At 45.9% G+C, this 13414-nt stretch overlaps 1 protein-coding gene across 1 annotated transcript in view; it reads left to right on the forward strand.

Annotated features, from left to right (window-relative positions):
* Positions 1-839: 839 nt before the first annotated feature.
* The window catches only part of nid2a (nidogen 2a (osteonidogen)), a gene marked incomplete at both ends in the record, with an annotated part of 69549 nt that continues 56974 nt past the window's right edge, over positions 840-13414 (forward strand). Inside the window, 1 exon segment of the mRNA XM_084330158.1 lies at positions 840-851. Within this exon segment, the coding sequence (XP_084186284.1) occupies positions 840-851 (12 nt within the window).

The raw sequence follows: 13414 nt of genomic DNA on the forward strand, positions 1-13414 counted from the left end.
GTGTCGTATTTGAAGGTACGGCTACATCTATGTGGTCTAGATCTGTGATGTATTTGAAGGTACGGCTACATCTATGTGGTCTAGATCTGTGTTGTATTTGAAGGCACGGCTACATCTATGTGGTCTAGATCTGTGATGTATTTGAAGGTACGGCTACATCTATGTGGTCTAGATCTGTGATGTATTTGAAGGCACGGCTACATCTATGTGGTCTAGATCTGTGATGTATTTGAAGGTACGGCTACATCTATGTGGTCTAGATCTGTGATGTATTTGAAGGTACGGCTACATCTATGTGGTCTAGATCTGTGATGTATTTGAAGGCACGGCTACATCTATGTGGTCTAGATCTGTGATGTATTTGAAGGCACGGCTACATCTATGTGGTCTAGATCTGTGATGTATTTGAAGGCACGGCTACATCTATGTGGTCTAGATCTGCGTCGTATTTGAAGGTACGGCTACATCTATGTGGTCTAGATCTGTGATGTATTTGAAGGTACGGCTACATCTATGTGGTCTAGATCTGTGTCGTATTTGAAGGCACGGCTACATCTATGTGGTCTAGATCTGCGTCATATTTGAAGGTACGGCTACATCTATGTGATCTAGATCTGTGTCGTATTTGAAGGCACGGCTACATCTATGTGGTCTAGATCTGTGATGTATTTGAAGGTACGGCTACATCTATGTGGTCTAGATCTGTGTTGTATTTGAAGGCACGGCTACATCTATGTGGTCTAGATCTGTGATGTATTTGAAGGTACGGCTACATCTATGTGGTCTAGATCTGCGTCATATTTGAAGGCACGGCTACATCTATGTGATCTAGATCTATGATGTATTTGAAGGTACGGCTACATCTATGTGGTCTAGATCTGTGATGTATTTGAAGGCACGGCTACATCTATGTGGTCTAGATCTGTGATGTATTTGAAGGTACGGCTACATCTATGTGGTCTAGATCTGTGATGTATTTGAAGGTACGGCTACATCTATGTGGTCTAGATCTGTGGCTCGGCCTCACATTCTAAATGCTTGGAAATGCAAAGCGGGGCGTCGGCCTCTGTGTTACAGGAGAGTCACTCATGAAGACGTAGACTGAGCAGCTGGTCTGTGTCCTGGAGAGAAATAAAGATATAGAGAGAGAGGGAGAGAGAGAGAGAGGGAGAGGGAGAGAGAGAGAGAGAGAGAGAGAGAGAGAGAGAGAGAGAGAGAGAGAGAGAGTGAGAGAGAGAGAGAGAGAGAGAGAGAGAGAGAGAGAGACAGAGAGATGCAAATACAGAGAGAAAAAGAGAGAGAGACAGAGAGGGAGAGACAGAGAGACACAGAGAGAGAGACAGAGAGAGACAGAGACAGAGAAGAGAGAGAGAGACAGAGACAGAGAGGTGCAAATACAGAGAGAGAGAGAGAGAGAGAGAGAGAGAGAGAGAGAGAGAGAGAGAGAGAGAGAGAGAGAGAGAGAGAGAGAGAGAGACAGAGAGATGCAAATACAGAGAGAGAAAGAGAGAGAGACAGAGAGAGAGAGGGAGAGACAGAGAGATGCAAATACAGAGAGAGAAAGAGAGAGAGACAGAGAGAGAAAGAGAGAGGCAGAGCCAGAGAGAGGGAGAGATGCAGAGAGAGAGAAAGAGAGAGAAAGAGAGAGAAAGAGAGAGAAAGAGAGAGCGAGACAGAGATGCAAAGACAGAGAGAGAGAGAGGGGGGGAGAGAGAGATGCAAAGACAGAGAGAGAGAGAGAGAGAGAGACAGAGAGAGAGAGAGAGACAGAGAGAGAGAGAGAGAGACAGAGAGAGAGAGAGAGAGAGAGAGAGAGAGAAGCAGCCCAGGTCAGGTAGGTCCAGTCCAGTAGTATATATGAATGGTTTCTCTGTTGGCTGCGTGTTTATATTCATCTGTAGCTGTGCGTCTCCACGGGGTCCTGGGGGGAGGGTGGGGGGGGGGGGGGGGGGGGGTCCTGGGGGGTGGGGCCAGGGAGGGGGGGGGGGGTCCAGGGAGGGGGTTCCCAGTGAAATGATACGAGAAGAACATGAATTTCACTGTTATTTGATTCAGATTCAGAGGAAGTCTTATCAGACGGGTCTGGAGTCAGTGTCCTTTCAGCCCAACAGGAGAATGAAAACAATGATCCCACTCTCAGAGGCCAGACGCGTCTTATGGCGACATCTACAACGACCTCATCGACGAGTCTCCAGGTAGACTAATGTTTATATTTAAGTGCGGCGGTCTATAGCCGCTCACACTGACCACCGAAGCCCCCCCCCCCCCCCCCCCCTCTGATGGAACAGTCCACATTCACATTCTCAGCGCCGTTCAGACTCCGTTGACAATCGGCGTATGGGGGAAGGAGTATAGGTGCTGGAAAAGGGGACTTGATCTCGGCCGATTTAGTTCTGATCGATTAGGAATGGGTTGGTCGCGCCGTGTTCAGGAGATTCAGGCGCATAAAAGTCTATTCGATCGTGTCTCTAGCGCCCCCCACAGCCGTATAGCTGCAACCACTTACATCACGGCTCTCATCCACATTCATTCATATGCTCCCCCCCCCCCGCTATCTCCTCCCCGATTTCAGAATCCCGGAAGTGTTAAACTGATAAACGGTGTCTTGTTTTGTAAGCTCGTTGTCCCTGTAAACGAGGGTAACAACCTCACAGTGTCTCACGAGTTGAAATAACTGTTTGAAAAATGAAAACGAAACGAAACCGGACCAAACTAGGCTAAAAAACTGACTCAGTCAAGACTGAATCGTTTTAACTCCAAGCCAGCTAACTAAAACTAGCTAGGTTGAATTAACCCTTTCACAGCCACACTACAGGGTTAACCCTTTGTCGTGTGGCAGTGAAAGGGTTATTATTGACCTTCTGTATCGTCGTCGCAGTGAAAGGGTTAACCCCTTTGGTAGTGTGGCAGTGAAAGGGTTAAAGGCAAGCGCGTGTGTGAAGTCTAAATAAGGCCTGTTTCACACCCAGCTTTGAAGACCCCATCCTCACACCATGACACACACACACACGCGCACACACACACACACACACACACACACTCTCTTTGATGTATGCCGGCTGCAATTTGTTGTCTTCCAGCTGTGTTTCTTCATTAACACACACACAGAATGACCACACAGAGAGGGGGGGGGGGGGGGGAGGGACGAGAAAATAGACCTCTCTCTCTCTCCCCCCCCCCCCCCCTCTATCTATCTATCTCTCCTTCCTCTTCTGTTGTAAAACATGCTCCTATCATTTACATCACCCAGACACCCCTCCTCCTCTCCTTTCATCCTCCTCCTCCTCCTCCTCCCCTCCTCAGCCCTGGGAGGGAGGGGGAGAGGGGGGGGGGGGGGGGGCATCAAGGAAGGAAAATGTGAGGAGAAAATTAGATTGAAAGAAAACGAAAAGAAAGAAACCAGCCAAGAAAAGCAGAGATTTACATCAAGAATCAAGAGGTTTATTTGTCATACATACATACCAGGGCATACAAAACTGGAATAGATAGAATGACCCACTTCTTCAGATGTATACTCTGGAATGGTGGTTAGGGTTGTTAGGGTTAGGTTAGGTTTTAGGTTTACAGTGCTGGTGGAGTGGTGATTTGTGAGCGTCCAGATGGAATGTTTTGATTCTGTTGTCATGTTAATGTTTCATTACAGTGGTTTAAGACACATCATTATGTTTATAATATTTGGCAATGTGAAATAAGGAATATTTGAAGTATAAAGCCCTCCCAACAATTGTTAATCAAGTGAAATAGTTTGAAATGTTTAACTAATAATCCTTATTGTGTGTCAAAGTTCACTCTTCTAATCGTGTTGGGGTTCAAAGTTCACCGTTCTGTCTCTGCTTAAACATGTTGGGAGTCAGAGTTCACCGTTCTGTCTCTGCTTAAACATGTTGGGGGGTCAAAGTTCACCGTTCTGGTTCTAGGGGTCACAGAAGGGTGAGAAGCACTGGCTTAGTAATAAACGAGACAGAAAGATGACGGCTGCACCGTTTGGATTGTAGAATCTTTAACTAGCGATAAAATGGGTTCCTCCTCCCCACCTATAACTTCAGGATATATGGCCTATTAACAAAACACATTCATCTATTGTATAGTTTCAAGTTTCTTTAATAGTTGTCATACAGAAGTACAGAATACTTTTATACAAAATGCTTCTTACTGTTACGCTCCAGAGACTGTGCAAGACAAGATAAGTATGAAATAAAATAACATAGTATAGCATGTAAATTAGAAGTAAAAAATGAGGTCACAGTGTTCAGTATAGACATTATGTACAATGTTCGATGCAGAATAGACGTAACTGAGTTACCATATAATATACAATACTATGCAGTGTACTAATATACAATACTATATAGTGCAAGGCAGAAATGGGATGAGGTGCAATTTAGGTACAATTTACAGTAGGTGTACGAGTTGTAGTGCAAATCCTTTATCAATAAATATAAAGTGTGTTTGTGTGATCTAAAGTGTGGAGAGTGGGTGCTGCAGTGTGTTGTTTGTTTAAGTGAGTGTGTGCGTGTGCTGTGTGCTTTTGATGGTTGTTGCATAGTGTTTATTGTTCGTTTAGCAGCCTGATGGCCTGGGGATAGAAGCTTCTTCTGAGTCTTTCTGTGCTCGCCTTAAGACTCCGGTATCGCTTGCCTGACCGCAGCAGTTCAAAGAGGCAGTTGTTCGGGTGGCTGGAGTCCTTGATGATTCTCTTAGCCTTCCCCCTGCACCACTTGTTGTAAATGTTCTGGAGGGTGGGAAGCCCCCCTCCAATAGTGCGTTCGGCTGAACGTGTCACTCTTTGTAGTCTGCTACGGTCTTGTGCAGTGCTATTCCCAAACCAGGAGGTGATGTTGCCAGTCAGGATGCTCTCTATTGTACATGAGTAGAAGTTCCTAAGGATCTTCTGACTGACTTGGAACTTCCTTAGGCGCCTGAGGAAGTAGAGGCGTTGTCGTGCCTTCTTCACAACACTGTCAATGTGTGTGGTCCATGTCAAGTCCTCGGATATGTGGGCTCCGAGGTACTTGAAACTGTTCACTCTCTCAACCGGTCGATGCTGAGGGGGCTGTAGTCGTTGACCCCCGACCTCCTGAAGTCCACAATCATCTCTTTTGTTTTGCTGACGTATAATTTGTCAACGTGATATAATGTAGCTATTGATCATAGCTAGTTAGTGGGGCCAAATTGGCGCATCTTAGTATCGATCATCGCAATCTATCTAGCTAGGCCACGTTGGTATTGATCATGGCTATAGCCAGGGAGGTTATGTTGGCTAACATTATTGATCATGGCTAGCTAGGGAGACTAGGTTTGCTAACGATAGTAATATGGATTATGGCTAGCTAAGGATGCTAGGTTGGCTAATGATGATGGCTAGAAGAATGGGTTTGCTGACGTTAGTTATCAAGCCAATCTGCTAGTCTAGTCTGTAGTTCACTAGAGGTCTGCTCTGGGTGATAATAGTGTCTGTAGTTCACTAGAGGTCTGCTCTCCTCTGGGTGATAATAGTGTCTGTAGTTCACTAGAGGTCTGCTCTCCTCTGGGTGATAATAGTGTCTGTAGTTCACTAGAGGTCTGCTCTCCTCTGGGTGATAATAGTGTCTGTAGTTCACTAGAGGTCTGCTCTCCTCTGGGTGATAATAGTGTCTGTAGTTCACTAGAGGTCTGCTCTCCTCTGGGTGATAATAGTGTCTGTAGTTCACTAGAGGTCTGCTCTCCTCTGGGTGATAATAGTGTCTGTAGTTCACTAGAGGTCTGCTCTCCTCCGGGTGATAATAGTGTCTGTAGTTCACTAGAGGTCTGCTCTCCTCTGGGTGATAATAATGTCTGTAGTTCACTAGAGGTCTCCTCTCCTCTGGGTGATAATAGTGTCTGTAGTTCACTAGAGGTCTGCTCTCCTCCGGGTGATAATAGTGTCTGCAGTTCACTAGAGGTCTGCTCTCCTCCGGGTGATAATAGTGTCTGTAGTTCACTAGAGCTCTGCTCTCCTCTGGGTGATAATAGTGTCTGTAGTTCACTAGAGGTCTGCTCTCCTCTGGGTGATAATAGTGTCTGTAGTTCACTAGAGGTCTGCTCTGCTCCGGGTGATAATAGTGTCTGTAGTTCACTAGAGGTCTGCTCTCCTCCGGGTGATAATAGTGTCTGTAGTTCACTAGAGGTCTGCTCTCCTCTCTGGGTGATAATAGTGTCTGTAGTTCACTAGAGGTTTGCTCTCCTCCGGGTGATAATAGTGTCTGTAGTTCTCTAGAGGTCTCCTCTCCTCCGGGTGATAATAGTGTCTGTAGTTCACTAGAGGTCTCCTCTCCTCTGGGTGATAATAGTGTCTGTAGTTCACTAGAGGTCTGCTCTCCTCTGGGTGATAATAGTGTCTGTAGTTCACTAGAGGTCTCCTCTCCTCCGGGTGATAATAGTGTCTGTAGTTTCTCGGGGGGTCTGTGGCTGAACTCACAGAACACGTTGGTCTGTTTTAATCTGATTATCACACTCCTGAAGGGAGGAGAGGAAGAGAGAAAGAAAGAAAGAAAGAAAGAAAGAAAGAAAGAAAGAAAGAAAGAAAGAAAAGAAAGAAAGAAAGAAAGAAAGAAAGAAAGAAAGAAAGAAAGAGGGAGAGGGAGAGAGGGAGAGAGGGAGAGAGGGAGAGAGGGAGAGAGGGAGAGAGGGAGAGAGAAAGAGAGACAGATAGAAAGAAGACAAAAGAAGAGACCCCAATCTCTCTGGCTGAACTCTGGAGGTCTCACAGAACATGTTGGTCTGTTTTAATCTGATTATCACACTCCTGAAGGCAGGAGAGGACGAGAGAAAGAAGGAAAGAAAGAAAGAAAGAAAGAAAGAAAGAAGACAAAAGAAGAGACCCCAATCTCTCTCCCCCCTCTCTAATTACAGGGTGTCTGGAGGCTACAGAATGTGACACGCCCACAAACAACTAGATAGCTTAAAGATGGCAACAATTAGATTCTCTCTCTCTCACACACACACACACACACACACACACACACTGGGTTGAGAAGGGTTGGTGGCGAGTGCGTGTGTGTGTGCGTGTGTGTGTGTGTGTGTGTGTGTGTGTGTGTGTGTGCGTGTGTGTGTGTGATTAAGTAGACTTGATGTTGATGTTGGTGGTACAGTATAGCATCATTACATGAAGACACACACACACACACACACACAGGAAGGCAGCTGTGAAGATGAACATCTGGACCGGGGGTGGAGAGAATGCTGTGTGTGTGTGTGTGTGTGTGTGTGTGTGTGTGTGTGTGTGTGTGTGTGTGTGTGTGTGTGTGTGTGTGTGTGTGTGTGTGTGTGTGTGTGTGTGTGTGTGTGTGTGTGTGTGTGTGTGTGTGTGTGTGTGTGTGTGTGTGTGTGTGTGTGTGTGTGTGTGTGTGTGTGTGTGTGTGTGTGTGTGTGTGTGTGTGTGTGTGTGTGTGTGTGTGTGTGTGTGTGTGTGTGTGTGTGTGTGTGTGTGTGTGTGTGTGTGTGTGTGTGTGTGTGTGTGTGTGTGTGTGTGTGTGTGTGTGTGTGTGTGTGTGTGTGTGTGTGTGTGTGTGTGTGTGTGTGTGTGTGTGTGTGTGTGTGTGTGTGTGTGTGTGTGTGTGTGTGTGTGTGTGTGTGTGTGTGTGTGTGTGTGTGTGTGTGTGTGTGTGTGTGTGTGTGTGTGTGTGTGTGTGTGTGTGTGTGTGTGTGTGTGTGTGTGTGTGTGTGTGTGTGTGTGTGTGTGTGTGTGTGTGTGTGTGTGTGTGTGTGTGTGTGTGTGTGTGTGTGTGTGTGTGTGTGTGTGTGTGTGTGTGTGTGTGCGTGCGTGCGTGCGTGCGTGCGCGTGAGATCAAGTTAAGCCCCCTCCCACAGGAAGACAGTGTAGTATCTCTCTGTATTTTCCCTCCAATCAGAGAAAATATGTTCAACCTTCATATTTATATATGATATTACATTAGATATACATTAATTCAATATTTATATTATCGACAACCTCCCAATCAGAGAGAAAGAGCTGGTCTAGAGAGACAGTTTTTTAAGTTGTTTTATTGTGGAACCCCATTGGTCTACGCAAAAAAAAAAAGTAAAATAAAAATCTAAAACCACAAACATTGAAGAAGAAAACACAAGAAAACATCACAACAAACAAAACAGTGAATCAAAGCTCACTCAATATTCATAAGTCACATATCGCAATTCTCCAACCATAAAATACAAATGACATAGTCAGTCCATAAGAACAAAACAGATCAAAATCAATTATATGATTTTAACTCATAATATAGCGTAACTATAGAGTTAAGACTTAACTCCTCATCGTGAGAGAAAGAGCTGTGGTCTGGAGGAACACGCCAACTTATTTGGAAATTATCTTATTTGCCATCTACCCTGGAGTTAGACAAGCAGATACAGACCCTCTTCTTCTCTGTGCAGGCAGTAGGCTTAGGGAACAGCCGCACCGTTAGCCTAGCTTAGCGTCATTCACTGGAAGTAGGTGTGCCAGTGTAGCCTATAGTTCCCAACAGTCACGAAATACACTCCAAATACAACTCCAAAACGTTCCTGTAAACATGTTGTGACCTGTGTATTTACCACGTGGAGAAATTAAATAAGAAAATTAGACATTTTCGTTTTCTAAGCAGATATATACTCTGAACAATTTTTTTGCCGAACCACAGCTGCCTGGGCGTAGTGATTTCATCACCTCAAAAGCTCAGTTTTTCAAAAAATAACAAACACCTGCTCCAGTATCCAGTATTTGCCTTTTTTTTTTTTTTATATATAAATGTACTATAAATCAGGCTATGAATGATATATCAACAAACCCCTTTGTAAAAAGATGCAGGGTATAGATGGGAAGACATTAGGAAAGTATGGTGTGTGTAGGTGCTAGGGAAATGGGACATTTAATATCTTGCGTGTAAGAAAACAAATTTTTGGGGAATCGCCCTCAAAGACAAAAACCTGCTCCAATATCCTGTCTGTCTGTCAGTCAAACACCTGCTCCACTATCCTGTCTGTCTGTCTGTCTGTCAGTCAAACACCTGCTCCACTATCCTGTCTGTCTGTCTGTCAGTCAAACACCTGCTCCACTATCCTGTCTGTCTGTCTGTCAGTCAAACACCTGCTCCAATATCCTGTCTGTCTGTCAGTCAAACACCTGCTCCACTATCCTGTCTGTCTGTCTGTCTGTCAGTCAAACACCTGCTCCACTATCCTGTCTGTCTGTCTGTCAGTCAAACACCTGCTCCACTATCCTATCTGTCTGTCAGACAAACACCTGCTCCACTATCCTGTCTGTCTGTCAGACAAATTAAAGTACTCTGGCCAGCTAGTTATCTTCATGTGAGCATGTCCCTCCTGTCATGTCCCTGATGTCTCTATGTGTGTGTGTGTGTGTGTGTGTGTGTGTGTGTGTGTGTGTGTGTGTGTGTGTGTGTGTGTGTGTGTGTGAAACAGAGAGGTATAGAGGCTGCTAGAATGAGAACAGGACTGAAACAGAGAGGTATAGAGGCTGCTAGAATGAGAACAGGACTGAAACAGAGGTATAGAGGCTGCTAGAATGAGAACAGGACTAAACAGAGGTATAGAGGCTGCTAGAATGAGAACAGGACTGAAACAGAGAGGTATAGAGGCTGCTAGAATGAGAACAGGACTGAAACAGAGAGGTATAGAGGCTGCTAGAATGAGAACAGGACTGAAACAGAGAGGTATAGAGGCTGCTAGAATGAGAACAGGACTGAAACAGAGGTATAGAGGCTGCTAGAATGAGAACAGGACTGAAACAGAGAGGTATAGAGGCTGCTAGAGTGAGAACAGGGCTGAAACAGAGGTATAGAGGCTGCTAGAGTGAGAACAGGGCTGAAACAGAGGTATAGAGGCTGCTAGAATGAGAACAGGACTGAAACAGAGAGGTATAGAGGCTGCTAGAATGAGAACAGAACTGAAACAGAGGTATAGAGGCTGCTAGAGTGAGAACAGGACTAAAACAGAGGTATAGAGGCTGCTAGAATGAGAACAGGACTGAAACAGAGAGGTATAGAGGCTGCTAGAATGAGAACAGGACTGAAACAGAGAGGTATAGAGTCTGTTAGAATGAGAACAGGACTAAAACAGAGAGGTATAGAGGCTGCTAGAATGAGAACAGGACTGAAACAGAGAGGTATAGAGGCTGCTAGAATGAGAACAGGACTGAAACAGAGGTATAGAGGCTGCTAGAATGAGAACAGGACTGAAACAGAGAGGTATAGAGGCTGCTAGAATGAGAACAGGACTGAAACAGAGGTATAGAGGCTGCTAGAATGAGAACAGGACTGAAACAGAGAGGTATAGAGGCTGCTAGAATGAGAACAGGGCTGAAACAGAGAGGTATAGAGGCTGCTAGAGGGAGAACAGGGCTGAAACAGAGGTATAGAGGCTGCTAGAATGAGAACAGGACTGAAACAGAGAGGTATAGAGGCTGCTAGAATGAGAACAGGACTGAAACAGAGAGGTAGTTGGGCTGTAGTCCTTGACCCCCGACCTCCTGAAGTCCACAATCATCTCCTTTGTTTTGCTGACGTTCAGGGAGAGGCTGTTTTCCTGGCACCATCCCGCCAGGACCTTGACCTCTTCCAGGTAGGCCCTCTCGTCGTTGGCAGAGATCAGGCCCACCACCACTGTGTCGTCAGCAAATTTGACGATTGTATTGCTACTCCGCTGAGCCACACAGTCGTGTGTGTACAGGGAGTAGAGGAGGGGACTCAGAACACAGCCCTGGGGGGCCCCTATGTTGAGGGTGATGGATGAGGAGGTGCAGTTGCCTGCTCTCACCACCTGGGGTCTGCCAGTCAGGAAGTCCAAGACCCACTGGCAGAGGTCATAGCCCAAGCCCAGGTCCCTGAGCTTGGCTATGAGTATGGAGGGGACTATGGTATTGAATGCCGAGCTGTAGTCGATGAATAGCATTCTCACATAGTTCCCCTGCCTCTTGTCCAGGTGTGATGCTGCTGTGTGCAGCACATGGGATATGGCGTCCTCCGTGGACCTGTTGGGGCGATATGCAAATTGCAGGGGGTCCATGTTGATGGGGAGGGAGGAGCAGATGTAGCCCTTTACTAGCTTCTCAAAGCACTTCATGGCTATGGAGGTGAGAGCTACAGGGCGGTAGTCGTTGAGGCAAGCAGGCTTGGATTTTTTGGGTACAGGGATAATAGTGGACTTCTTCAGGCAGGTGGGGATGACAGCCTGTTCTAAGGACAGGTTAAATATGTCAGTGAATACTGGGGCCAGTTGGTCGGCACAGACTTTTAGGACGCGGCCGGGGATGCCGTCCGGACCTGCTGCCTTCCTGATATTCACTTTTTTAAAGGTCCGCCTCACCTCATGCTCTGTTACCCTGAACACTGCGCCTCCATCAGCAGCCGACCCCCCCCCCCCCATTGCCGAGGCTTGTGAGCTGGTGTTGTTATTACCAGCATCAAACCTCGCATAGAAGGTGTTGAGGTCGTTTGCTAAGGAGATGTCACTGTTCAGTTTGAGGGAGGCGCCTTTGTAGTCTGTCATCGTTTTGAGCCCCTGCCACATAGCTCTAGAGTCAGCTTGTTCAAACTGGAGTTCAATTTTATCCCTGTAGCGTCGTTTGGCCTCTGTCACTGTCCTCCTTACGTTGTGTTGCGCCACCTTGTGGTCGTTCATGTTGCCTGCCACTAGGCCGTCATTGTATGCTTTGGTGCGCTCTCTCAGAGCTTCACGGACGGATTTGTCTACCCAGGGTTTTTGATTTGGGTAAACTTTCATTTTGGTAGTGGGGATTGTTTCTTTCACCCTAGTACAGACATAGTCCAGCACTGTCTCCGTGTAGGCATTAATGTTATCTGTGTCGCGGAATACAATCCAGTCTGTGTTGTGAAACACTGACACTAGTGTATCCTCTGACGTCACATCCCATTTCTGCACCTCTCGCGAGACTACGGGAGTACTTTTAATTCTTTGTCTGTACTTTGGTGTAAGGAAAATGGATGCGTGATCTGACTTGCCAAAGCCACTATCAGAATGAGCCTTGTAGCCACCTTTAAATTGCGTGTAACAGTGATCTAGGATGTTACCGCCTCTGGTGTTGCAAGTCACATGCTGGTAGAAATCAGGCAATACCTTTCTCAGATTGGCGCTATTGAAATCTCCCAGTACTAAAATGGCGGCGTTAACGTTCGTCGCTTGTATATTGTTTACCTCGTCGTGGAGTCTGGAGTCTAGAGGCTGCTAGAATGAGAACAGGACTGAAACAGAGAGGTATAGAGGCTGCTAGAATGAGAACAGGGCTGAAACAGAGGTATAGAGGCTGCTAGAATGAGAACAGGACTAAAACAGAGAGGTATAGAGGCTGCTAGAATGAGAACAGGACTGAAACAGAGGTATAGAGACTGATAGAATGAGAACAGGACTGAAACAGAGAGGTATAGAGGCTGCTAGAATGAGAACAGGACTGAAACAGAGGTATAGAGGCTGCTAGAATGAGAACAGGACTGAAACAGAGAGGTATAGAGGCTGCTAGAATGAGAACAGGACTAAAACAGAGGGGTATAGAGGCTGCTAGAATGAGAACAGGACTGAAACAGAGAGGTATAGAGGCTGCTAGAATGAGAACAGGACTGAAACAGAGAGGTATAGAGGCTGCTAGAATGAGAACAGGACTGAAACAGAGGTATAGAGGCTGCTAGAGTGAGAACAGAACTGAAACAGAGGTATAGAGGCTACTAGAATGAGAACAGGACTGAAACAGAGAGGTATAGAGGCTGCTAGAATGAGAACAGGACTGAAACAGAGAGGTATAGAGGCTGCTAGAATGAGAACAGGACTGAAACAGAGAGGTATAGAGGCTGCTAGAATGAGAACAGGACTGAAACAGAGAGGTATAGAGTCTGTTAGAATGAGAACAGGACTAAAACAGAGAGGTATAGAGGCTGCTAGAATGAGAACAGGACTGAAACAGAGTGGTATAGAGGCTGCTAGAATGAGAACAGGACTGAAACAGAGCGGTATAGAGGCTGCTAGAATGAGAACAGGACTGAAACAGAGAGGTATAGAGGCTGCTAGAATGAGAACAGGACTGAAACAGAGAGGTATAGAGGCTGCTAGAATGAGAACAGGACTGAAACAGAGGTATAGAGGCTGCTAGAATGAGAACAGGACTAAAACAGAGGCTGAAGTTACACAAGGAGAAAACAACAACGTTGCATTTTTGAATGATTTCGTTTGCACGTCCAAGGCGAATGGCAACAACGTTTTAGCTGGCATTTTCGTTTCCCCAGCAGCAGCAACGCCCAAAACGTGTTGAAAATGAGTCAAATATGTGACATTTAATGATTATTTGAGAATAAACTTATTTGTCAAATGGCCAGTACAGAGAGACTCAGAAGGAGCTTCTATCCGGGCCAGGAGTTCAACATTTTGAATCCCTATCTGATTGGATCAGATTTGG

The sequence above is a fragment of the Notolepis coatsorum genome, assembly GCF_963971535.1.
Source record: "Notolepis coatsorum genome assembly, chromosome: 1".
NCBI lineage: Eukaryota > Metazoa > Chordata > Actinopteri > Aulopiformes > Paralepididae > Notolepis > Notolepis coatsorum.